At 41.6% G+C, this 27778-nt stretch overlaps 1 protein-coding gene across 1 annotated transcript; it reads left to right on the top strand.

Moving 5' to 3' along the window:
* Window positions 1-400: 400 nt before the first annotated feature.
* On the top strand, window positions 401-27724 carry XRCC2 (X-ray repair cross complementing 2). Its single transcript, XM_034759978.1, has 3 exons — window positions 401-553; window positions 7228-7309; window positions 23307-27724. Exons 1-3 carry the CDS (start codon window positions 515-517, stop codon window positions 24020-24022), a joined length of 837 nt encoding a protein of 278 aa, XP_034615869.1. The 5' UTR covers window positions 401-514; the 3' UTR covers window positions 24023-27724.
* The last annotated feature ends 54 nt before the right edge of the window (window positions 27725-27778 follow it).

The raw sequence follows: 27778 nt of genomic DNA, 5'->3' as shown, positions 1-27778 counted from the left end.
GTTAAGAGTCCCACATTTTATAATGTTATCCTAAATTCCTGCCTGATGTAATTGCCTTCAGTGGAATTTGCACGCACTTTATCAGGGCTGATTTTGGCCCAGTGTTTCTATTTCACATGTGAGTATTTCACTCTGGCCACCAAATAAGAAATTAAAAATCTCACCCCTTAACATTACTGGCCTCTGATGATCACAGAAAATAATTTAAATAGAGCGATGACCATGCAAGGTACATAATTAACCCTTCCCCATAACAACCTGAACCCCACCCTGGAGCTCGCGCACGCTGAGCTGTCCAGGGAACCAACTCAATCCCCTAACGCGCAACCGCAACAGAACAAACTACTGCGACACTGCGCATGTGCAGCATCAGCGCCCCAAGAAGGACTGGTCGTGCCAGTCTAGGGGGGGCGGAGGGACGTGGTGCACTGCGCATGTGCGACGAGTGGGCGGTGGGGCGGGAGGCGCCGCTGCTGCTGGGCCCGGTCCCGCTCCCCACCCCCTCCTCAGCGCTATGAGTGACGGGTTCCGGAAGGCGGAGTCGGGCACTCAGGTGAGGCAGCGCCCCCTCCCCCCGGCCCGGGCCTGGCCGCTCTGCCCCCGCAGGGCCCGGGCGCCAGGACTGGAGCGGCCTCCCCCGCACCGCCCCCACGCGGGGCTCGGAGAAGCGCAGCGCGGGCCGGGCCGGCCTGTCCCGGGTGGTGCTGCCCCTCGCAGCACCCAGGCTGGCAGGGGTTCCCCTTTGGCGGGGGCAGGGAGGACACGGACACGTTGAAAAGCCCCGCCTCGGATGTGGGCGCTGGGCTGGGAACCCAGGAGCTCCCGGCCGCGGTCTCTGCCCGCTGGCACGTCCGTTTCGCCTCGCTGCAGACTGCATCCTGCCCGGACACGGCGGGGCTGCCTCCCAAGATGTGCGCCCCTGGCCCGCTCCGGCCAAGCGTTGAAGTATGCGCTTAATTCCCGTGGAAGAAAACGGGGCTTAAGTATGTGCCTTGAGTTAAGCAAATGTTTAAATACTTTGCTGAATAGGGTGAATGGCTGAATCAGGGCCTGTATTCACACACAGCTGCATGCTGATATTAACCATGCATGGGACATGTAGAGCTTCAGTAGTGTAGACAACACTACCTATCCACCTATCTCATAGAGGTGGAAGGGACCTCGAAATGTCATCCAGTCCAGCCCTCCCGTTCATTAGCAGGACCAAGTACTGATTTTTGCCCTAGATTCCCTAAGTGGCACCCTCAAGGATTGAACTCACAACCCTGGGTTTAACAAGCCAATGCTCAAACCACTGAGCTATCCCTCCCATTGTGCCAAGAGAGGTTCTCCCGTTGGGGTAGGAATCCACCTCCCCAAAAGGTTCTGTCGACATAGCACTGTCTACATGGGGGGGTTAGGCTGTCTTAATGGCATCACTCAGGGTGTTGGATCTTTCACACACCTGAGTGATGTAGTTAAACAAACCTATTTTTATAGTGTAGATAAGGCCTCAGAAAGTTTGAGAGACTGTTGTTCACCTTAATGGATGTGAAGGTAGAGATGAATTGTAGTCATGTAAGCACTTCTTTAAAAACTTGGAAGATTTTAAAATTGCCCTGTGAAGTTTTGCTCATAGCAATAAGGCTTATGTTTCTTGTAACTCTTCATCCAGTTTTTCTCCACCCTCCTACCACCCACTCTCTTTCTTTGACCTTTTGACCCTGACCAGTGCTCTGAAAGTCTTTAAATCTTGCAGCAACACTTCCTTGTAGAATGTTGGGTAGCTCGTAAGTAAAAAATTCTGTGCCAAACAAATAATTCTTCAAAAATCTCATAAAATGAGCTTTGTAAAAACAGAGTGACAATGGAAGCTGTAAGAGGTGAAGGTAGTAAAAGAGAGTAAGTGAATTTTGATTAAGCAAATAGCTTGTGAAAGGTAAAAATGTCTCACTCTCATTTTTTGACCAGTGGGTCTCTTAACACTTTTAATATATTGCTGAGAAATGTTGCACATTATTGAATGGCACCCAAAAATGTGCTGAGTACCTCCCAAAAGACATAGGGAAAAACTCTTTAAGTTCCATTGAAGTACCATTAATTTTCAATTGGACTGAGGCTCCTAAGTGATTTTGACATTTTTTGAAAAATTTTCCCAGTGTCCTTTCCTCATCAAACTTACCATTTAAGGCCCCTGTCCTGAAACTTATTCCACATGGGCAGATGTCTTTTGTCCACAGGGACCCCTATTTTCTGCACACCAATAATCACATAAAAAGATCAACTGTGATAGAATGTAAAGTGCAATTATTCAGAAATGTATTGAAAACACATCTAGGCTACTCTCTTACTAAGGTAGATACACACAGAAAAGCACTGGAAGGTAATCATTTTGTGGAAAAAGGTTACGTTTATGTGAAGGAAGAAGTAAGCACCCATAATTAAATTATGGCATGCTGATCTCAATAGTGACCAGATGTTGCTGTATCTTTTCCAGTTTTTTCTGTTCAGTTACTTTCTTTAGCAGTGCTGTGTTAACTGGTTATTTAAGCCATTCACAACAGAAGGTAGAAGCAAGTGATTTCTGTTATTGCAGACTGATCCTTTGATCACTACAAATATTTTACCCTATACAGTAGAAATGTTAAGAAGGTAACATGAAACTGCCTATGCCAGAATATGGCCAAGAGACTAGGTAGTCCCAGCTCTCACGAAAAGTTCAATATATCTTTAACAACCACAAATGGTAAGGTCTCCTCTCTTGTGTCTTATCTGAACATAGTTTTGCTTCAGCCTCATTAGGTGTGTAGTATGGACAGACCTTTCACAGAGTTTGTTGCAAAGTTGCTTGTTGATCCTGCCAGGAAATCCCACGGTGCATAGCATGATACCAACAGAGCAAGTGTCTGTGGAGATTCTGCTTCAAAACTAGGAAGAAAACACAAGTTTCATAGAAACACAGATGCATTATCATCAATGAATTGTGAATAATCTGTTTAGTGCTCAAGATAAGCACCTGTAGTTATTTTCATTCAAATATGTAAGCATTCAGTTCAGATAACCGCAGGTTCATATTTAAGCTATAATGATCAATGCACCAGATATTTTCTGAGGACTAATGACTGGATAAAAGGAGCTGGAACAATCAAGAACTACTAACTAATCCCCAGGAAATGCCCTATACAGAAAGTATTTTCTATTCTAAAATGAAAATTGGGGAGGGGAAGAATATGGATTAAAAAAAAAGATGCACATTTAGCTGGAACTGAAATGGCACTTCTTTAAAATTAATGCTGCATCCAGTAGTCAGACTGCTTATATTACCTTAGCATTCAGCAACTAACTAAATGTAAACAACTACATGTACACATTTGCAGAGCCTTGTAAAACAATAGGAACCTGCAAAGCATAGGGCAGGTTTCTAGCACACTTCATATTCTCTTGAGATTCCAAGGAGCCATTAGTTCTAAGACACACTTGTTTTTATAGTTTTCATAATGTACAGAGACTTACAAAAAACAAGTACATGCTTTTAATACAAACTAGGAAATGCATATTAAGGTAATCTTTGATGCAATGATATGGCAGTTTTTGAAGTGGTGCCTACGTTCAGCCATCATAGCAGGGTACCTTATATTTGTAGAGCAGTACAAGTGACTTAGCCTCACATCCTCCATTCCTTTTAAGATGTGTGGCTAAATCCTGCACTGGTCTGAAAATCTCAATCATAGTTTCTAAATTGAATTTTCTTGTCCATGCAAAACTGCCGAGTTAGTTGAATGTAATTTTGTCTTAATTTGTATCAGGAGAGTTGTTGAAACATCCATACTACTAACTTTTCCAATAAAGTGTGTTCTATTTAAAAAGTAGGGAATAATTTCAGTTTGAACACCACCAAATGTCATAGATCTTCCTTTTTTTAAAAAGAAAGAAAAACTTGAACACTATACCAGCTAAATATTGAGTTATACCCTTTTAAGCAAGAACATCTCAAAACATACTTAAGTCTTCCCCCATTCATGTTTAGGGGCATTCTAGTACAAGAAATTTCAGAATGGTGGATGAGCAGTGCTCTGATAAATAAATGTAGTATTGCCAAATTCAGAAGATCAAAAATCATAAGTCAGACTCCAAAAAAAAAATATGTAAAAGATTATATTGTGGTGGGTTTTGGTCTGTCTTGTTGAGTTTTTTTGTTTTTTGTTTTAACTCCCCTTGCCCATCCACAGTATGTGTGTGAGATTTTATTTCTCACTCTTCCAAAATTATTGGGAAAGATGATTTTGACCTCAGCAGGAGCTCTCATGCTCCCATCTGCACATCATTTCCCCAGTAATTAATTCTGCACCCCACTGTCCAAATCTATCTTGTCCTGTCTGTCCCTGCATCGGTTCTTCCCCTACATCAGTTCAACTCATCCCTCCACACCCCATCAGTTCAGCCCCGACAGCCTCACCTGTGCTCCTCCTAGACTCTTCACCCCCATCTCCCAGGCCTGGGGGGAGAGGAGCTGTAACAGCATCTTCCCAGGTGGGGTGTGAGGCGGAGGAGCATAGGAGCTTTCTCCTTTGCTCAAAAGCATGGAGGAATAGGGAGCAGAGCTGCTGAGCTCGTTCAATCCCCTGTGCTCTCCCAATGAGAATGGCTTCAGGTTGCTGAGGGGAGGGAGAGATAGTGCTCTAGCTATAGCAGCTCTGATGGATTACTTTGCCCTAGAAGGCTGGCAAGTGAGGCATGCAGCAAGTCAGAGGGGGTTTCCCCAGGCAGGGCTTAAATTTGCATAAAGGGTGGAGCTTCTCACATCATCTCCAGACAGGCTCCAGGCCCAGCCAAAATCTTGTCATTCACAAAAAAAATCATGAGAGTTGGCAACACTGTAATGTAATGCAATAATTAATCATATCATGGTTGTGCTGAGGATGCTGTGGGAGCCCTAAACACACTTTGTGTTGTGGATTTAAATGAGTCTTAAACGTTTAATAATGTTTTAATAAACATGAATACAGAAACACATCTATTTGCTGCTCCCTCTTTATGCCTTTTTTTAGGTTGAAAGAGAGTAACACTATTGGAACTTTGCCTTCGAAAACCATACTTAGCTGAAATCTAATAATTTATCATTCTAGAGGCAAGGCTGTTGGTTCAAAAGTCTTAAATATATTCTTAGTGTCTCAGCTTGACAGCCTGTGTCTCCTGATGGCTGAGGACTTCTTAAGCATCAAAGTAAAGCAGTCCATGATCTTGCGAGACTTGGATCTCTAAAACAGATATTCATATAATATTACTGTTCCCAGCCGAACTGTTACGTAATTTTTTTAGTAAACTTTATTTGACTTGCAGAGCAAAGTAGACTGAGTGTTTTGTCTAGTAAATAGCAGCAAAAGAATGTAAGGAGAAAAAGGCTAGATAGCAGGATAACAAGCTAACCTTTTCAATTACTAATGGATATGTGTTATCTTCTGGACATATATAAAATGAATGACATTTGTAAATATGAACCATTTGCTATGAAAATGTCTCACAGCTAAGTAAATGTGTTAAAACACTCTTTAGAGTTCTTGCATATCATGATATTCTGGTAAATTTCACTTGGCTGCCATCATATTAAACACAGTGGAGCAGTAAAAGTCATGGTTCAGAGAAAGCAGGTAAGCAAAGACAGAAGGGAACAGGAGACTCACAAAGGGGAAAGATGCAGTGCAGGATGATGAGAATGGAGAGAACATAAACACGGGAGGGAGAGACTCCATAAGCACGAGGGAACAGCAGCAGCACAATATAACAGAGCAAGTTATATTCAGTCTCTTCCCTGATCCTGTTTATACAGAATACTATAATATATTTTTTCAGTGAACATTGGTAACAAGTTGCAGTGTCAAAACTGTAACCATGGATCTAACATGTATTATACAAGTATTTCATGCATTGAACAAATGCATGAATAATAGATCCAGTATAATGTCTATTAAAGTGTTTTTATTCTACTTTTAATGAGCATCTCATGAGACTCTTATCAACACACCTGAACAGAACAGTTACGAAGGCAAATACATTGACATTTTATTAATAGAAATGAATGGTACAATGTCTGTGGAAGTGTCTTACTTGGATTCACATCATAACCTCTTGAAGCAATTCAGTGTCACCTACAGTTTTTATACTACCATTAAAAGAAAACACAGAAAATTGTTTTTTAAATCATTTAAATTGACAATAGCAAGGGGATTCAGAAGAAAAGTCCATCAAATATAGTGTGGAGGAGGGAGAAATGTGTGCTGGGAAGTTATGTTTAGAGTTATGTGCTGAGTGCCCAAAGGATATGGCTAGGAGGGAGATTTGAGACACTTGTACAGAATTTATTTTATTCTAAAAATCATTAATTTAGAGCTTATGGATTGTTCATGGAGACTGAAGTGCTCTGTCTTCAGGACGTGTACTCTGGCAGCAGTGCAAGCTTTTTTGCCAATGTGCTTTAATCCATGTATGGAAGGACATTTCTAACAGTGGGTGAAGTGTTCATTTCTTGAATTGTTGGCCTCTTTGTTGAGACTGCCAACTATAGTGCATTTTTTATGTGGACACCTGTCCATTTAAGAACTGGCCCAAGAACACCCACTTGCTTTACAAAGGCTGTTGAACAGCCATCGTGTAATGACTTTTGGTAACTACCAGCCTGTGCTGTGTTTGAACAAGTGACGGTGAGGTGATAGGATCTGTAGCCCATCGGAGTCCCACATCTAATGTAAGTTGAAATATGTAAGACGCTTTTACTTATAAATGAGCTGAGGGACTGGATGACTCAGGAGACTGATAATGGGGAATACAGCCTTTCACCTCCAGATCGTTACTTTGAAGTCACTGTCTGATGGCTGTTACAAAAGGAGCTTCTTTCTTTTCATCCTATAAAATGGCAACATTTCCATATTTCAAAGACATCCATTCTTGCAGCAGTTTTATCTGCCAGTAGCTCATTCTTGTGGTTTTGTAAATACAGGTTCTTACATGGCACTTATCGCCATGGAATCCTGGTGCTCGTTGCTAGGAGAGATAGAAAGTCAACGTCTATTACTGTACTGTCCAATCTCTGAGCTTGCCACATGTCTGCAGAAAGGCATTTTAAAATCAAATTAATCTGTTGACAGAGCTATCATTGAAAACCCCCTAAGTTCTGTGGTTCTGTTGTATCTTGATTCCCATGACCCATTATTTTTAGTTAACACAACGTCTTTTTATCTTTTGTTTTTAAAGCTACTTGCACGACTTGAGGGCAGAAGTTCTCTGAAAAATCTTGAACCTTGTCTGTTTGCAGATGAAGGATTTCCCATTTATGGTAAAAAAATATATATATATATTTTATATATATATGTGTGTGTGTGTGTGATCTTACAAAACTGTACAGTATCAAAGTAAGTTTATGTCAGTCAGGTTACTTCGAGCATGCAAATAGCTGTAAAATCCTGAATTCAGGGAGAGACTAAATGTTGACATAATATACTTAGACTTCTGTAAGGCATTTACATTTATCGGTACTGTAAAACATTTTGATTATGAGACTGGAATAGTATATCAACATGACACACATTTAATGGATTGAAAACTAACTAACTGATAGGTCTGAAAATATAATTGTAAAAGGGGAATCATCTTTGACTGGGTGTGTTACTACTGGGTCCTGCAAGGATCAGTTCTTGGCCTTGTGCTGTTTAGCATTTTTATCAGTGACCTAAAGGAAAATATAAAATTATAGATGACCCAAAGAATGGGGGAATGGCTAATAATGAAGAGGACAGGTCATTGATACAGAGCAATCTAGATCACTTAGTAAACTGGGTGCAAGTGTAACCCCCACACCTCCTGGGTGTGGTGTTCTGTCACATCTAGTGGCACCAAGACCACTTAGAGAGAGTTAAATGAGTCTGCTCCTCAGCCTTGGCTTTTAGCTCCTGCACTAGAGGCACATGCACTAAGCGCCAGAGGTCCCTGGTTCAATCCCACCCGCTGATGACCGGGGTCTGTCAGTGTTACACAAGCAAATAATATACTTTTTGATATGACCAAATGTAAAGTCATTCATGTAGGATCAAAGGCCATGCTGTCCTGGGAAGCAGTGACTCTGAAAAAGACTTGGGGGTAACAATGAATAAGCAACTGAACATGAGTTCCACGGGCAATATTGTGGCCAAAAGGGCTAATGCAATCCTTGGGTGCAGGAACAAGGGAATCTCTAGTAGGAATAGGGAAGTTATATTACCTCTGTATTTGGCACTGGTGCAACTGCTGCTGAACTGTTGTGTTCTGTTCTGATGTCCAATTCAGGAATGATGTTGGTAAACTGGAGAGCCACAAGAACTGTTAAAGGATTGAAAGATATGCCTTATAGTGAAAGACTCAAAGAGTTCAATCTGTTTAGTTTTACCAAAAAGATTAAGGGGTGACTTGATTAGTCTGTAAGTTTGGGATACAGAAATTGGATAATACAAGGCTGTTCAATCTAGCAGACAAAAATATAACAAGATCAAATGGCCGGAATTTGGAGCTAGACAAACTGAGTCTCAAAATAAGGCACAAACTTTTAACAGTGGGTGTAATTAACCAGTGGAACTGCTTACCTAGGGCTGTGGTGCAAACTCTTATCACTGGCGATTTTAAAATCCAGATCGGAAATTCTTCTAAAAGATATGCTGTAGTTCAAACAGGAATTAATTCAGAGTCTTATGGCCTGAGTTGTATAGGAGGTCAGACTAGATGATCACAATGGTCCCTTCTGACCTTAGAATCTATGAAATCAAACAGCATACATGTCAATTTGGGGACCACCATCTGGAAAGCAGCAAATATGATAAACTAAAAGGACCTTGCAGTGAGATGCCAATGCTGTTATGTTTGTCTGAGGGAATTTAATGTAAAATTAGAGAGGCAGTAGTGCCACTCTACGTAACCCTGGTGCAACTGCATCTGACTCATTGTGTATACTTCTGATTCCTCCAAATTACTATGAGTATAGGAAGAATTAGAACAAATAACAGAAAGGCAATAAAAAGGATCATGATGACTGAGAAAAAGAAAGTGTGTACAGTCTAAAAAAAGATTAATTGTGGAGCATTTGTGTATTTATAGAATTTAGACTACATGTGGAACAAAGATGGTGGCTAGTTGGGAGAACAAGGCAACATCAGTAAGACTATATGAAGGGTAGAGCACAATATGATGAAGTGAAGATTTTTGTTGTTGGTTTTTAAAGATGAAAAAATAAGTAGATGATTTAGATGACTAATTTCTTTTAGTCTTTGCAGAAGAACTGGGAGATCAACAGGAGGGATTTGAATGAGGAAAAGGGTAATGGCCTGGAGTATCAGCTCAGGAAGGCTGTTCCATGATAGTGGGTAACATGAAAGAAAGCATAAACCCAGTTGTAGGGAAAACTGGCCAGTATGATCTTACAGCAGTTGTTGCAGCCATATTGCATGTGTATTTTAAGGCTATCAGACACATGGAGTGGCTGGGTCATAACTGGGGAAATATGGCAACTTAAAATTGAATGAGAGAATTCATGTAAAGCTTTTGAACCAACTGTCTTTCAAAAGGTCCTTCTTTGCGGGTAGAGAGGGCACAGATTCTCTCTATGTATGCGTGGCTCCCCCTCACCTAGATTAGTATTCAGTGTACGAATTCATAACCTAAATTAAAATTTATCCAATGGCTTTTGCAACTCCTATTTGTACTCTATCAGTGTATGGACTTTTACTGAGATATTCATCTTCTCAACATTTACTTTTGTTGAAAGATGGACTCAATTTAATATTTGTTTCAAGAATTAAATTTTGCAGTTGTCATTTCCAGTGGGAAAGCATTAAACAGATTCACTGTAACAGCTGCTTTTTTGGGTGCCTGTTCCAGCTTCCTGCACCAGCAAACTGTCATACAGGTGAAACCTTTTGGTTCAGAGAAGTTTGAACACTTTCACAATAAGGCTAATTCACATTAGTGATGTTTTCTCAGCTCAGGACTGCTTTCTTACTCCATAATAGTAATAAAAACCAACTACTGAAATTGGTAAGTACTCTAAATAATGCTCTGTAGGGTTTGCAGAAAGGATAACCTCTCTTTTTAAAACAAACACAAAAAAACCTAATGACTTTTCAGTCTGTTCTTTACTTCTTGGGTGCAAAGTACCAAATAGAGATTTAGCTGGGACTATTTCTTGATGCCCTTCTCTTATAATAATAATATATGGAGATATACCTATCTCATAGAACTGGAAGGGGCCCTGAAAGGTCATTGAGTCTAGCCCCCTGCCTTCACTAGCAGGACCAAGTACTTATTTTGCCCCAGATCCCTAAGTGGCCCTCTCAAGGATTGAACTCACAACTTTGGGTTTAGCAGGCCAATGCTCAAACCACCAAGCTATCCCTCCCCCCGATGCCCTTCTCTTTTCTGTGGATGTGAACCAAAATAATACCAATCTTAAATTTGTAGGTAGGGCCAAATATGGTCTTCACAGAAGTGGAGTTGCACAGGATGTAAACTAGTACAGATTTTGACCTGTATTAATTAATTTTGTTATGCAGACCCTTAATATTACAAGTTCATTTAAAAGAGTCCTGCAAGTCATTTTTACTTACCTGAGCCCATATACTTGTTATTTTGATCTTTTTTCCTAGCTATGCTGGTTTAAACCCCGGATGAAAATCTAACTTTCTATTAGTCCTCTCACCTTAATTAGTTTCATTTTTGTAAGTTGTCTTAGCCATGTTACCATGCCATATATGTGAATTATTTCATAAACATCTTCACAGAAAATTTTATTTATTTTTTAGCATTTTATTAAAGTAGCTATGCTTTGTCCTGTTTTCATTGTATTTGAAACAGAACAATATGTACTGTAATGTTTAAATAAATTATACATGATTCCATTATAGGCAACCAAGTATTCATAATGAATAGTCAGAGCATCATAAAATAGAAGCAACGAACATTTGGAGCTGTAGTGATATTCCAGCCACTGTTCCTAATCATGAGGGAATTGTGCCTTTAAGGATACATCAGCACATTACATAATACTGTACTGTATTCCTAAATAGTGGAAATGGCATGAGCTTTAAAAATAATTTTCCACTAGTGCCAATCAAGTTTCTCTCTACCACCTTTGAATATCAAGCTTAGGTGTGGGTGTAAATGTACAGCTCTGATTTTCAGCTTTAATATGACACCCAAAATTAATTTGAGGTAAACATTTCCTCCCCCTACCTTCTCTTGCAAAAAGTAGAGAATAGTGACAGCCTCTGCCCAATTTCCTAAATGACTAACCTATCATTGTCACAAAGCATCTGATAGTGTGAAAGCTGCAACAGCCTATAGTTAAGGCTACGATTTAGTCACGAGTATTTTTAGTAAAAGTCATGCACAGGTCATGGGCAAGAAACAAAAAGTCACAGCCCCTGACCTCTCCATGGCTTGTACTATAAATACCCCTAACTAAATCTTAGGTGCTGGGGTGGGGGGCGGGAGCACTCCAGCGGGCGCTGACGCTGCTCTGGGAGGGGATGGCCCAGGGCCCTGCCACTGCTGCTCCAGGCAGGGGACAGTCCAGGGCCCCGTTGCTGCTGCTCCGGGTGGGGGGTGGCCCGGGGCATCACTTCTCTGGGGCAGCACCCGGGACCAGCTGCTGGCCCCGGGCCACCTGAGCAGCGGCCGATGCAGCTGGCCCTGGGGTCAGCTGCATCGGCCGCTGCAGAAGTCACAGAGATCCTGGAAAGTCATGAAATCTGACCTCCATGAAGGACTTGTAGCCTTACCTATAGAATAATACACATCACCACCACTCCCACTAAGTGTGATAATAGCCTGACTTGAATTATCTACTGGGCTGCAGTGCAATGGAATAGTTCTACCAGCATTGTTGTACTTAAAGTACTGCACAGGATCTTTTCAGGGGGAATAAGGCAGAACGCCACATTTCTTAGTAATACATGTATTCATTAACACTGTATTATATGCATATAATATATTACACTTACACTCATACACACACACAAACACACTCCGTCTTGTTGTTACCAATTAGTTGTTCCCCTTAACTTCACTGGCCAGGTGAGTTAGATGGGGGAGGGGGTGGAGCCGGGCTTCTGCCGATCCGGATCGATGCTCCCATGTTGACAAGACGAGACCCGGGGTCCTCTGCAAGACACCTCACTTTTATAGCAGCTTTCCTCTTATGCAAATCTATACCAGATTCAAACTCTGTGTCTGTGTCCATTGGTCCTTTGTGCTGCTTTCTTTTGAGTGTTGTCCCAATGCTGCAAAGAGGGTGTTTCCAAAAGAAGGTGCTTGCTTCTAACCCCCGAGGCCGTCGGTATGTCTTGCTTGTCTTTAATGAGCCCACTTGACACGTTTTATTGTCCTTGGGTCTGGCTCCCAGCCCCTCTCCAACAGTTGAGGCTATCTGGAGGTGCTGCCTTCCATGCCTTGCTCATTCACACCTCATTCATTCAACAGGGCAATTGATTAAGAGTGGGGGGGGGGAAGAGCTCTTGTTCTACTGCTAGCAAACAGAAATTTTTCTTCTATCTTATTCTATCCTTAGGGGCTATAATATTATACCAAGGGCAATGCAAAGTTTTTAAATGAGGCTTTGATACAAAGTTCCATGAAAACAGAGGTCACATGTGGGTAGACCCACCACAAGGTTATATGAAGAGGCACAATGTAAAGTCATATGAAAATTATCAGAGATTTATCTACAGCATTTGCTAATTAGTAATACTTAAGACATCATTTCTGCTGTGTGCTTTCTGAGATAGGATGGCTAGAACTAAGCACAGTATTCTAGGTGAGAACATAACATCTGTTTATATAATAGCATTCGAGGGTATGTCTATACAGCAGCATACATTCGGGCTTGAGCCTGGGCTGAAGCCTAACTCCCTTTACATGCACACACCAATTGTGCTACCCTAGGGCTTAGACCTAGGGTCCCAGGACCCTGCGAGTCCCGGAAGTCCTTTGGGTGTATCCCAGAGTTCCCAGCAGCAGAGGAGCAGCGTTGTAGGCAGCCAGTGCAGTGGCCGGAAGCACCATTACTGCCTTCCTGTTCCAGCTCCTCCTTGCTGCTGCACGGAGCTTGCCTGGAGCAGGGAGCAAAGCTGACAGGCAGGAGGTAACTTCTGACCACCGGGATGTTGGGAGTCATCCCTCACCCAGCACTACAGCTCCCCTTCCCTTCAGGGGACCGCTTGGTCCCACTCCGGTCTCTGGCCCTTGCTCCTGGGCCAGTGACACCCAGATCTTTTTCCCTGTATGATTACAGATAATTAGAACCAATCTGTACTTATGAATAGTCCAGGGTATTCTTTACAGTGTGCATCAACTTGAATTCTACAGTACTGAATTTCATCTGACATCCGGCTGCTCATTCACCTCGCTCTGATAGGGCCTCAATCTCTAGCCTTGATTGATCTAATTAGCTTTGTGTCATCTGGAAACTTTGACATCCAATCAGCACATTTTTTCATGTTGCTGTTCACCTACATGGTCTATTAGTAAATATTAGGCATCACCAGTCCTAATATGGAAACCTTCTGTTAACCTCCTTCCATATTAAACTGGCCACTTATTCCTGCTCTGTATCTTAGTCTATGACAGTACAGTACTTCTTATCCCATAGTTATTTCCCCTCTTTTAGAGCACTTTTTGAGATCTACTGACAAAAATATAACAGGTGGTATTAGGTAGTATTAATATTTATTACTTTGTTTCCTTAACAGTCTCTTGTGAGAGACTTTGTCAAAGATTTTTTTGCAAGTCCAGTTGTCAGCCAGTTCTCCTTCCTCTGTTGTGTCATGGTTTGCTTGCTCTGATCCGCAAGGGTGAACTTCCTCCTCTTATCTTACTCAAGCAGCCCAGTCACTAACTTCGTGAAAATCTAAATTTATAAATTGTGCTATAAAGGGCTCTCATTACATAGTGGTTCTTATTGCGGGCAGCCTCTTTGATAATCACAAAGGCACAGAAGTTCCCTGCTCCTTCAAGTTTTTTTACAGTCCAAAGTGCACTTCTTTTGAGAGAATGGGTGTTAACTTCAAAGTCCAATTCAGACATAAGTCGTACCTAACAGTATCCAACAAATTTCAGAGGGAGTTTAAATAAGATGTCTTGTCCTTAGATTAAAACCAGTAAACCCTCGGAGAAACTTTTAGAATAGATTTTCATGAAACTTACCATTTTTATGTAATTAAACTTTTTGGAAGCATTTATCAGGTCATACCGGTCCCTAATGCTTGCTGAGAACTCTTTCCCCAGAGCAGGGCTTTACAGAAGGTAACTTTATATGAATACACACAAAAACGAAAACATCTTTTAAACTGACAAAACCAAATATTTACTTCATAGAATAACTTATAATTTTCTTAAACTCACCACTGAGAACAGTGAAACAGTGCTATCCCCTACTTCACCTAAACCATTGTGTAGCATTGTTGTGTGCGTTTTGAACACTGTATTTCACTTCAGAGATGGATGAAACAACTCTTAATGTTTAATTGACAAATCCAGTAACTGAGCAACATTCAAAATTGCCATTGAAGGCAATGGAAGTCTTGTGCAGAAGCCAATGCCAGGACCGAGCCTATATTTTGTAAAGCACTTTTCAGAAAAAGAGAAATTAGTTCTAAAATATTTCAAAGGCTCAGAGAAGGAGCTGGAGGAAATGACACCACCCAGCATATTTGAAATGACTTCTTCATGCCAGGTTCATATTGTAACAGGGTTCTGTGATTGTGGTCATGTCCTCAGCACAGTATATGTGACATAACAGATGCCTGAAAGTAGCAGTGTTAAATATTGCGAACTCTGAATAGGAGAGGAAAGTGAGGATTTATTTAATATACTGAATAGTCCTTGCCCTTAATCTAGCAAGGGGTATTCAGCACAAACAAACAAACCCTGACTGCCTCCCAGGCCCTTCCGTATAATTTTGGAAAGATCAAAAATTGAACTCCAGTTTGAAAAGACACTGCTGAATTTCACATGGAGAGAGAGTTTTCATGTGCGGCTGAAGTGGAGAGAACTGTCACATCATGTGTAAATTACCTCTAACACTTCCAGTGTGTGAAGCAAGAGTCTCGATTCACTGCTACTTCCCTTGTCCCAACTTCTCCATGATAGTCTGTGTACTTGTGAACAATAATAACCTATGAAAGTTGAGTAATGACTTGAAAAACCCTATTAACTCAGACAGGCACAAACATATTGGAGCAAAGCTGCAATTAATTCTCTGCTCTTGCCTTCCTCTGGAAAGCTCTTACCCCATTTACACTTGCCTTGGTCATGGAAATGCAAAGCTTGCTGCAGTTACAGTTGTGCAATTCTAATTCTGCAGAATAGAGCAGTTAAATGTCCACCTTACTGCATATGCTTTTACCATAATGGGTGAAGCCCTACATGGAATTAGCATACACCATAAAAAAGAGAATAGTAGCTTTCTAAAATGAAAAAGAGAGCAATTAATAAATAAGTTAACTTTTATCTTCCTCTGATGTAAGACTGAATTTTTAGGTGTCTTGCATGTGTATCTGACAAAAGAACCACCTCCCTACTAATGGATTATACTTTCTAGTTTGTCTTTTTAACACTTCTTTGCATTCGGGAGTGTGTTTTTAATTTATTATTTCAATTGTAGATGAAGCAGAATTTTCCAAGTAGGTTGCATCTGCCTGCAAAGAGAAAAATCCCCACCTCAGATGGCAGAAGAGTAGCTTCCTAGCTCCCCTGCAGTCTGCAATTCCATCTTCCCAAAAGATGCAGTTTCATATTGCAAGCACTGTCTGAGAAAATATGTAATAAATCATAGAATTATAGAAATGTAGGACTGGAAGGGACCTTGTTAACTTATCTAGTCCAGTCCCCTGCACTGAGGCAAGGTAATCTGCTGACTTTCCCATTGTCAGTCACAGGTACACATCACTAGCTAGTGAAGGGGAACAAGCACATTGCATACCTGAAACACTACAGGCCTGTTGATTCTACAAAAATAGACATGTCTAAACATGACAGTGACATGTAACATGTTTTTTCTTCCCTATGTTATCTCCATTTTTATTTTTTCTTTGTATATTTATCAGAAATAAAAGTACAGTCTTAGTCTATTATGTAGCAGCCCCCTCTTCAAGCCCTATCCACCTGTAATGACAGAGGTGCTGCCAGTCAGTGTTGTCCAGTTGCCAATCTTTCATCAATAGCAGTTTCTTTAACTCTAAGTCCTTGTCTATATGGGGGGTCGGGGTTTAGTTTGCACACCAACTAGTACGCCATACTAATAGCATGCACTCGGGATAGCTGTGTCTTTTTTCAGTTTGCATCATTGTGTATACATGCCTGGGGTTTGGTGCATAGAATCATAGAATATCAGGGTTGGAAGGGACCTCAGGAGGTCATCTAGTCCAACCCCCCATACTAAGCATATCGCAGTCTAGGATGGTATCCCATGGTCCTTTGCTTCATTGCTGACCTATGTGCATTCTGGGATTTTTCTCACTGCACAATAGAGGAAGCCAGTGGAATATTAGGACTTGGGGTGAAATTCAAAGTATCCCATGATTCTGCTGTCTCCACCTCATGCTTCCTCTCTGTCTGGGCAAGCTAGCACCATTTTAAATTGCTGTCTGTTGGTCAGCATGGACCAACAATGCATCTTGCAGCTTTGGTGGCAACCCCAAATATACAGAGGCTGTTTGGGCTTTTTTTGAGCTGTTGAAGCTACAGGGCTTTGGCTTTGGACTTCACCCACTGCACCACTGAGCAGATGATGTGGCGGCAGTAGCAGCTCCTCCAGTAGCAACAGCAGTGTTGGCAGAAGATGGAGGATGAGGAAGATGACAACAATCAACTGCAAGTATGTGAGCTCTTTCTGGAGCAGCTTCACATGGGGCAGTATTATTTCTAGACTCAGAAATCCAGTGTTGATTGGTGGGAAAGGATCATTCTGCAGACCTGGGGTGACCGGCAGTGGCAAGAGAATTTCAGAATGGAAAAAGTAACCTTTTTTCAGATCTGTGCTGAACTAGCACTGGCGCTGCAGTGGCAGTGTACCAACATGTGGTAACACAGATCATTTGAGAAGTGGATCACCGGTGCCATCTGGAAGCTGGCCACCCTGAACATTACCAGTCCGTAGCCAATGAATTCAGCATAGTGGCCCCAACAGTCGATCTCCCTGTCATGCAGGTGTGTAGTGCCATGCATAAGGTAAGATACTGTTGCACCAGGTTATAAAGCTTGGTAATGCTCAAGAGATTATTGACGGCTTTGCACAACGGCGGATGCGTCACTCAATAATTGCCTGTTCTGTTCATTGGCTCTGAAGCACCTGGCATTGGCCACTGTTGGAAGACAGGATACCATTGGTCTGATCCAGCATAGCCATTCTTATGTTCTTATGCATACATGGGGCTCCCAAACTGTATTGTGCCAGTGGATGGGACCCATGTGCCTGTTTTCCCACACACACCAGGGCTCTGAGTTTACAAACAGAAAGGGGAATTTCTCCATGGTGCTCCAAGGCTAATTGGCCACCATGGCAGGTTCATAACATAAATGCGGGATGGTCTGGAAGGGTCCACAATGCTAGGATCTTTCACAACTCAGCTCTATTGACCATAATGAATATAGGAGACTTTGCCCCCAAGATCACTGTGGACAATAATGGAGTGGATGTTGGTTTGATTATCCTGGGATACCCAGCATATCCTCTGCTTCCCTGGCTAGTGAAGCTGTTCACAGACCACTTGGACAAAAGGAAGGAACTGTTTAACTATAACCTCAGAAGTTGCAGAGGAGAGTGGAGTATGCATTTGGCTGTCTATAAGGAAGGTGGTGCTGTTTGTGGAATAAGTTGGAAGCCTCAGAAAAAACCTTGCCTAAAATTATAGCTGCATGTAGTATTTTGCACAGAATTTGTGCGAGTAAGGGAGAAAGGCTTAACAATGGGTGAGAGGTTGAGGTGTAGAGACTTGCTCAGCAGTCTGAGCATCCAACAAGGCATCGACTAGAAAATGGAAACAGCCTGGGCAATGCTGTCAGGGATGCCTATTGCTCTTTCTTTGAGTCTCAAGCCTGAAATTGGGAGCAGGGAGGAATGGTTTATGAGCACTGCAGTGTCTTCTATGGGTGGTAGAAGTGGAACATCGTGCCACTCATTATTTTGTCTTATGCCTGTATCTTTATACTTATGCAAAATTTACAGTTTTTCTGTGTACCATTCATTGCAGACGCTTTCTGAATACCTTTTTTTAATTAAACAACAATTTAGTATGTGACAACCAGAAATAAACCTTTAATTAGAACAACAATGAAACACAGCTTTAAAATGAGGCCGTGCATTAGAGGGCAGCACACAATAGCATGGGGGAGCAAAGAGAGGTTCCAATTCATAGATGAGTAAACGCTCTGCCTCTGCCTCTTCTTGTTGTTCTCCGTTCTGGTGTCGAGTATCAGGGCTCAAAGTTTTTGGGCTGTTAGATGGCTCGAAAGAGCTGGGCTCCCAAGTGCAATTGTTCTTGCTGTCGTGAGCTTGGGATAGGGAAATAAATGGCAGTGGGATTAGGAAGGGAACTTATGATGGTGTTCCCAGTACCCAGTATTGTCCAGGGCTGCAGAACATGGCTGCGTCCTGGTTGAGGGCACTGGATTGTTTGTGTGTTCGCTAGCAGCATGCACTGCAGCAGAGTATTCTGCTTCTGTATTACCCTCCAGGAGTTGCCTCGGCATGTCTCTGCAGTGTCTTTAGCCATAGCAACACTGTCTCTAGCCACTTTACAGCTCTCTCTGGATAGCTCCATGTCTTTTTCTCTCTGACCTCAAATGCAACCTTCAGCTCACCATTGGTTTCAAGCTTTTGGGGAGAGTCTGCAATGAGGTTTGCAAACATTTCATCCTGAGTTTTCTTTCCTCCTCAAGGTGGCTTCTCCACCACTGGCAATTTTTAAATCAAGATTGGATGTTTTATTCTAAAAGATCAGCTCTGGGAATTATTTTGGGGAAAGTCTGTGGCCTGTGTTATACAGGAGGTGAGACTAGATGATCACAATGGTCTTTTTTGGCCTTGGAATCTATGAAAGTTAGCCAGCCGCTCAGCCATTGATAAATCCCTGACCTTCAGTGTCTGCCTGCTGCAAGTGCCATTGCAGGGAGTAGGGTTAAAAAACAAGTGGTTATTGTTCATATTCCAAAGAGGCTATGATAGCTTTTAACATCTATTTCTCATTTCCCCTCCCTAAGATTCTTTCCAGTCTTGGGTGGACTTCAGAGATGGTAAGTGGTGTGTGCATGGGGGCTAGTTTGGGATTTTTGAGTGTACAATGTATACTTTTTGGGTTTGTAGTTGTGCCCTGAAGGCTGTGGGGGGTTGGGGATTATGGCTGTGTTTGTAGTTAGTTAGGCTGTGCCTTGCGGGTGCTTATGCAGTGTTGGAGGAGTAAGCAGGGGACATCTGGAGGCAAATATCTATGCCCACATCTGGAATACTCTGTGCAGATGTGGTTGCCCCATCTCAAAAAAGATATATTGGAATTGGAAAAGGTTCAGAAAGGGGCAACAAAAATTATTAGGGGTATGGAGCAGCTGCCATATGAGGAGAGATTAAGACTGGGACTTTTCAGCTTGGAAAAGAGACAGCGAAGGGGAGATATGATTGAGGTCTATAAAATCATGACTGGTATAGAGAAAGTAGATAAGGAAGTGGTGTTTACTACTTCTCAGAACACAAGAACTAGGGGTCACCAAATGAAATTAATAGGCAGCAGGTTTAAAACAAATAAAAGGAAGTATTGCTTCACACAACGCACAGTCAACCTGTGGAACTCCTTGCCAGAGAATGTTGTGAAGGCCAAGACTATAACAGGGTTCAAAAAAGAACTAGATAAATTCATGGACGATCGGTACATCAATGGCTATTAGCCAGGATGGGCAGGAATGGTGTCCCTAGCCTCTGTTTTCCAGAAGGTGGGAATGAGCGACGGAATGGATCACTCAATGATTACCTGTTCTGTTCATTCCCTCTGGCACTGGCCACTGTCGGAAGACAGGATAATGGGCTAGATGGACCCTTGGTCTGACCCATTCGGGCCATTCTTATTTTCTTATGTTCAAACTGGACAGTAATCCCCTCTGCATCCCTATTAGGCTGTCCTGACTCTGGACAGCATTACACTGAGGCAGGTGCAAAGAATGGTCTTATTCAGAGGGGCAAAGGGCAGACCATCAAGACAGAAGCTGATTGCTTAGCTGATCCACTTGCCATTTTGGAAAAGGGACAGTATGGCTGAGGGAGGCTGGAGCTGGAGACTCAGAAAAGCTCGCAGCTCACATCTTACAAAAATGGCTGCAGTGTGTTGCACCTGGAACAGAAGTTTGCACAGCAGTATGATAGGGAAATAAATGGCATCTGAGAGCATGGCAGTGGGGATACAGCAAGGAAATTATGATGGTGTTCCCAGTACCCTGTATTGGCCAGTAGCTGCACTGGACTTGCGTGCTGAGGGTCCCTCCATAGGCTCGGCCTCCTGAGTCCCAGGCTGGGTTTTTGACTGGGAATCAGGCTCACTTTCTACACAGCTGCTCTCATGGTCTGGAGTACCAAAGAAATCCTGGCTTCTATGGATAGCTCTTCACTGCCCTCCTCATGTCTCTCCTCCAATGACTCTTGCTGCTTGTCCTTGGGGGAGAGGTGCAGGGTCCACAGCCTCCCCATTGGGTTCAGTAGTGGTGTAATCACATAATATCTTGTCCAACTTCTTAAAAAATAGGCAGGTTATATTTCCATGGCTGGACCGCTTCTTGGCATCCTACTTTTAAAGTAAGCTTCCTTGAGCTGTTTGATCTTTATCTGGCACTGCTCAGTGTCCCAGTTGTGACCTGTGGACATCTGACTAGCAGTGTCCACAAACACATCTTTATTGCAGAGGCTGGCCTCAAGAGCTTATTGCCCCAGTTCTGCTCCTCAGATGACAGTGAGTCTCGCTTCAAGCATCTGTTTCGAGCTGTGCTATGTTGTAAAGGCTGTGAGAGTCATATTGCTATAATGCCAATAATATTGGAATCCAGGAGCAAATGGGGTGATCCTGGCACTATGCCAGCTTTTAAACTGGAGCGGGGACATCTGGTCAACTTCACCCCATAGCAGTGGAGAGCACACAGGTGCACAGACAGGTCAGTAATGGGCGCTGCAGAGCAATGTGGGATAGCAGTTGGATGACTGCCAAAGTAACGTGCAACATCATTGCATCCACATGAACAATAGATCACACTAATTTGCATCAAACTTAATACACTTTGAAAGAGGACTCCAGAGTTTGTGATAAATACAGAGCTAGTGCACTCTAAGGAATTGCGTCATGTACGAAGGCATTTTCGGACCAGACCAACTTGAGTTAGTGTAGACTAAACTCCTTTGTATAGACAAGCCTTAATTAACAGCAGGTGAAACTTAATTATGTGTTTGCGGTGGGAGGGGGAATAGAAAAAGGAAATTACTTGTTCATGTGCAGTCATCAGTAGCATATAGTTGTTAAACTATTAGCCACAAAATGGATTTTTCATGTGAAATGTGATTTTAGTTTCTATTTTATCATATATTGCATTAACCATTGTAGTAATCATTGTAGGACATACTGATAAAGCAGCATGAAGAATTGTATTTTGCAGGGTTTAATTAGACATCAAAATTAGGCAAAATAATGCAAATGTACTGTTGGGGATTTTGGGGTGAAAAGTCAAAACTCGGTTGTTCTTTTTAATTTCATTTAGGAGATCTCTTTATTTTATGTTTTAGTACTGAATACCATTGACATGCATCATCAGTTGAATCTGTGATGTATGTTCCTTGCTTCTTTCAGGGGGCTGACTGGGACAGGAATGGGAGAAGGGAGTGTTCTACATTTGTTCTACTTGTCAAAACAACAAGAAGCCACAGAGTTCCCTGGGCCAAAAGGAAGAATTGGCTTCTTTTCAGGAGTTCTGATAAGGATGTAGCAATCTGGTTTAACAGTAACAAGTACAGTGATTCTCAAACTTTTCTTTTTTTACTGGTGACCCCTTTCACATAGCAAGCCTCGGAGTGCGACACCCCCCCACCACCCACCTTGTCATAACTATAAAGGGAAGGGTAACAGCCCTCATGTGTACAATACTATAAAATCCCTCCTGGCCAGAGACTCCAAAATCCTTTTACCTGTAAAGGGTTAAGAAGCTCAGGTAACTTGGCTGACACCTGACCCAAAGGACCAATAAGCGGACAAGATACTTTCAAATCTTGGTGAGGGGGAAGGCTTTTGTTTGTGCTCTTTGTTTTGGGGGGAGTTCGCTCTTGGGGCTAAGAGGGACCAGACATCAATCCATGCTCTCCAGATCTTTCTGAACAAGTCTCTCATATTTCAAACTTGTAAGTACAGCCAGGCAAGGCGTGTTAGTTTTATCTTTGTTTTCTCAACTTGTAAATGTACCTTTTGCTAGGGTGTTTACCTCTGTTTGCTGTAACTTTGAACCTAAGGCTAGAGGGGGTTCCTCTGGGCTCTTTAAGTTTGATTACCCTGTAAAGTTATTTTCCATTCTGATTTTACAGAGATGATTTTTACCTTTTTCTTTAATTAAAAGTCTTCTTTTTAAGAACCTGATTGATTTTTTCCTTATTCTAAAATCAAGGGGATTGATCTGGACTCACCAGGAATTGGGGGGGGAAAGGGAAGGGGAGGGGGAAATTATTAATTCCTCCTTGTTTTAAGATCCAAGGGGTTTTGGATCAGTGTTCACCAGGGAGTTGGTGGAAGAGTCTCAAGGCTACCCAGGGAAGGGAGTTAGCCCATTAGGAGTGGTGGCAGCGAACCAGATCTAAGCTGGTAGTTAAACTTAGAAGTTTTCATGCAGGTCCCACATCTTTTCCCTAAAGTTCAGAGTGGGGAAGGAGCCTTGACACACCTTATAAATTAAAAACACATTTTTGTATATTTAACACCATTATAAATGCTGGAGGCAAAGTGGGGTTTGGGATGGAGACTGACCGCTCACAACCCCCCTTGTAATAGCCTCATGACCCCTTGAGGGGTCCCGACCCCCAGTTTGAGAACCCCTGAACTAGTAGATGTAGATCAAGGGGGCTCAAAATACTCTTCTGGACTTCTTTTTTCTGAAGCAATGAGCACTTGCAGCTGTCAATGCGCGCTAGCAGCTCCCAATGAAGTAAAATCAGGTCAGTAAACCTTGAAAATGGAGCACATGTTGCTTACAAACTATCTCATGTGCTTGGTTTTTTTAATTTTGTTTTCTTTTTTTATTCTCAGGAGATGTCGTTGAATTCCATGGTCCAGAAGGAACAGGAAAAACAGAAATGCTTTATTACCTGATAGCCCGCTGTGTCCTTCCAAAATCGGGAGGAGGCCTAGAAGTAGAAGTCATGTTCATTGATACAGACTACCATTTTGACATGCTTCGCCTAGTTACCATTCTTGAACACAGACTGTCCCAAAGCACAGAAGAAATGATCAAACAGTGCCTTGGAAGGCTTTTCCTGGTTAATTGCAATAGCAGCACCCAGTTGCTTCTCACTCTTTACTCTCTAGAAAACAAGTTTTGTGCTCACCCTTCTCTCTGCATTGTGATTTTAGATAGTATATCAGCTTTTTATTGGATAGATAGAAGCAATGGAGGCGAGAGCTTTAACATTCAGGAGATGAATCTGAAGAGATGTGCTGAATTTCTTGAGAAGCTAGTAATGGAGCATCATTTGGTCCTGTTTGCAACAACACAAACGATTATGCAGAAATCTTCAAACTCCACAGAAAGCGCCATTCCTTTAAAACTTCACTGTGAAGCTGATGTAGAGTATAGGCCTTATCTTTGTAAATCATGGCAACAAATGGTAACCCACAGAATATTTTTCTCTAAGCAATGTGATTTTAGCAGTAGCAAAGCGTTTTCAATTGTTTCTTGTCACACCAAAAAAAAACATGTCATAAAATGTTCATTCAGTGTTGCAGAATGTGGAGTTCAGTTTTAACTTCAGCCTGTCTCTAAAACTGTAGTAAATCTTGGCACATCACAGTCTACTTAGGTTTAATTTAAGTAGTTTAAAAAAAAATCTTTTAACCTATTTTATTATCTCAGATTGTTAATTTTGTCACCCACCTTTAAACATCTTAAACTCAGTAAACGGCAGAGGAGTTTAGAGCTTTGAATTTCTGCAGAAGGTCAGCTTAAAATAGAGGAGAATGTTGAAACTGCTTGTATGTGGTTGATGCATAAAGAGATTAAATGAAGAAGATTAAAAGTTTAGGGCATCTTTAACTCCTAATATACTTATGTAATGTAACAGAGAGAGTATACAACCAAATGCACTGACTTCAGCTCTGTGTCATAACCATCTTCCAGCGACTTATGCTAGTGATTGTGTTTAGGCAAATGTTAGCTCTTTGTAAATATTGGTCTTAATTCACTCCCATTAGCATGGGACTATACACTGTGCATACATCCTGTGTCAGCAGGCACAGTTACACCCAAGGGGACGGAGGGATTCATCTCCTGCAGGGAAAGATATGTAGTGTTGGTCAGGGTGGTCCTAGCCAGCACTGCCCATTTGTGGAGTGTCACATGCTGGGGGAATAGGGATTATGGCTGTCACTGTTCTGCCAGCAGTCTACAAGCATCTGCAGCCCTCCCAAAGTTGAGGGACACAGGGCCATAGTTGACTGATCCTAGGAGGTAGCTCGAGGCCCCTGTAAGTTAGTGACAGACCTAGCAAGTAGTTAACATTTGAAAGGAAAAGGGCTAGAAACTTAATTTTTTTAAATAAAATTTCTAGCTCCCCTTCTCCCCCAAATCTGCAATGCCATATCTCTGAGTTTTATGGGCCAAAAGGCTGTGGTTGCTCACAACCACAAGCAACGTGGTTTATGTTACAAGTTTTAGATCCTCATTTATTATTATCCCAGCCACTGTTTGGAAAATCAGTCTAGCCACAGAAATGCTCACCCAATTGTGTAAATACCTAACTTAGGGATCTCTTACTTTCGAATGTTCATCAGTCCACTACCCTATGTCCCCCTTTAGGTGTATCAGCTCTACAAAGCCAAGGGATTGCATGGACCATCATAATGCTAAAATGTATTCTCAAAAAGCTCCTCTACATTTCATTTTCTTTTGATCTAGGTTTTATATCATGTCCTCCAGTATTTGAGCATTCTTTGTACCATGCTATCTCCTGCACACTGTATTTTAATAAATAAAGACACACATGTGTAAATCATATGATTTGAAAAAGGCAGAGGAGAAGACTCCTGGCTAAACAGCATATATTTCTTGGTGCACTTTATGTTCAAAGCCATGTGCATCAGTTAGTTTAGTAATCATACAATAAGTTCCTTATTGCATAACCTTTTAGAGGTATTGTTAAATGTTACTACCCTTTTACAACTGTTTCACCTCTGTGAAATGAATTTTCATCCAAGTATAGTTCCTAGCACTAAGGTATTACAATTACTAGTCTCAGAAGCCCAGAATTTTCAATAAAGAGAGACTGACGCATTTTCACACCTAGAGAGGAAGTGGGTAGAGAATGGAAGATTGATAAGGAAAGCTTGCACACCTCCTGCCCCTAATGGTGGATAGAGAATACTTTAGTTTCAATGGCTGTTAATTTTGGTTCCTTTCACAGACACTAAAGACTGATTTACAGTGGTGAATGTAATATACTACCACCACCACCATCTTAGGTTTGTATCTGTTTAAGGGAGAATGGAGGCACCCTGACACAACTTATGTATTATAAAATTGTGATTTGAAAGGCAGATCAAAGTAAACATAATGAGGAGTGAATGAACAAAAAGATGTATATGCACTGCTACCATGGTAAGAAACAAGGAGTATATGGAGAGGATAAGGAATCCAGAAACACTTCCTAGTAAAATGAACATCATGTATACAGGAAAAACAAGCAACATAGTATATATATGAAAACTCAAATATGTGCTGTAAAATTATTGAAATAACTAAAGAAACAAACTTGAGCTTGCTCCTTCCATATTTATTCAGAAACACTAAATATGCAATCCAGTAAATGTACATCCTCCTCGTGACTGTAACCACTTCTGAATGCATTGGCCTGACATGCTAGAGCTCCACTCCTTCCAAGAATGGCCTGTGAATTCAGGTTCCCTTGGAACAGTCCTATCAGAACCCTTCTCACATGGAAAGCAGACAGCTTTTCTACTGTACCTCATCTCCCTATCCATTTAACCTCCCTCCCCTCCCCCCAAAAATTAACCTCTGAATTATGATAGGTTCCTGTGTCAACTCTGAAGTGTGTGTTTCTATGATAAGTTAGGTCTGTGAAATTCATTCTGATCATATCTTGCTCAAGAAGTCTAAACTGAAGCTGTTTTAGTGTGCTGATACAGATGAATTGGCCATCCCAGGAATCACCCTTCCTTTACATTGGACAATCTAGAATTCCACCCTTCTTTATCTGAAGCTTGCAAAGCAATGTGATTCCTCCCTCATGCTGTCTTTCCATTTCTCCAGTGAGTTGGAGCATACCCTCTTGGCTGAATGCCAAACTCCCAGCCTGGTTGGGATGCCCTCCTGACTCCAGGCCAAATTTCCATCTGAACCTTTATCCAAGCTAGGGAAAAAATGCCTCCAATAGTGGCACTGCTAGTTTCAAGGGTGATGTTACCTCCTCTGAGTTCCTCAACACGTGGCTAGCAGTAAGAATTCTCCATCACGTAATCTATTTGCTTTCCTCTATGTTTAGCCTTTTATTTGGCAGTGTCTTAGTGTAGTCTGGGTTTACACATTTTAGCCTTTGGCTTGAGCTGAGATTTCAAATGCTGCAAGTTCCTACATGTAACTGCAGAACAATTAAAGCAGCTAGAAGAAGCTCTTCCTGAATGAAGCTCAAGTAGAACATGTGTGTGCAGGATTTGGCGTGTTGCAGCTCTGGCAAACAAGCTTCAGACCATATGGGAAATTCAGTGCGGTTCTGGCAAGGAACAACGTAACATGTATTAATCTAGAGCACCCTCTGAAAGGGGCTTTATAGGAAAAATACTATACATTATTTAATGCAAAAAACATACATTACACTTACAAATTGAAACCACTCAAATCAAGATGACAAAATATGTTTTTTGCAGCAATGTTAGTTCAGCCATGTTGCACAACATATGTGTTGCACAGTTTAGCACACATCAGTATAATAAATTGCATATTTAAAAAGAAACACCTCATATACTTTGTGCAAGATAAGTGAGAAAATATTACAGCGAGCATCTTAACATTTTCATCTGACTTCTGAGGACAAAGTTTTCAAATTGGGGTGTATAAAATTAGGCACCTAAATAATTGGCTGTATATTTTTACAGGTGCTGAGTACCTGTGTCTCACTCACACCTGTTCTCCATTTACTGCCCTATCACCCCTGTTGTTACTTAAACCAGCCATGAAACCATGGCTGGAAACACAAATATGTGGACAACAATGGTATATCCCAAAACCCTATAAACCTACATTTTCTAACTTGGGTGGCTCAAAGCCATCAAGAACTATGTCTAGGCATTAGAGCTGGACAGAAAAAAACTTCAGTTGAACCATTGTCCATCAGAGAACACAGTTCTATCCAAAGCAAAATGCTTTGCAAATTCATGTCAGTTTTGCAGAAAATTTGTTTTAGAGAAAAACCTTGGGAAAAAGCTCAGTGTTGAAACATCCCATTTTGACATTTTTGGAATGAAACATTTTTATTTTAAAAATATCTTTT

This window comes from Trachemys scripta, chromosome 2 (assembly GCF_013100865.1).
Source record: "Trachemys scripta elegans isolate TJP31775 chromosome 2, CAS_Tse_1.0, whole genome shotgun sequence".
Lineage (NCBI taxonomy): Eukaryota > Metazoa > Chordata > Testudines > Emydidae > Trachemys > Trachemys scripta.
The sequence above is the reverse complement of the archived record's forward strand: the minus strand, read 5'-3'. Positions and strand labels throughout refer to the sequence as shown.

What these genes read in the sequence shown, in the direction of transcription:
- XRCC2 (XM_034759978.1), top strand. Translation starts at nt 515, where the DNA reads ATGAGTGACGGGTTCCGGAAGGCGGAGTCGGGCACTCAG. An exon ending in AGGCGGAGTCGGGCACTCAG is followed by an intron (nt 554 to 7,227) that starts GTGAGGCAGCGC and finishes TTGTTTTTAAAG; the next exon opens with CTACTTGCACGACTTGAGGG. An exon ending in TGAAGGATTTCCCATTTATG is followed by an intron (nt 7,310 to 23,306) that starts GTAAAAAAATAT and finishes TTTTATTCTCAG; the next exon opens with GAGATGTCGTTGAATTCCAT.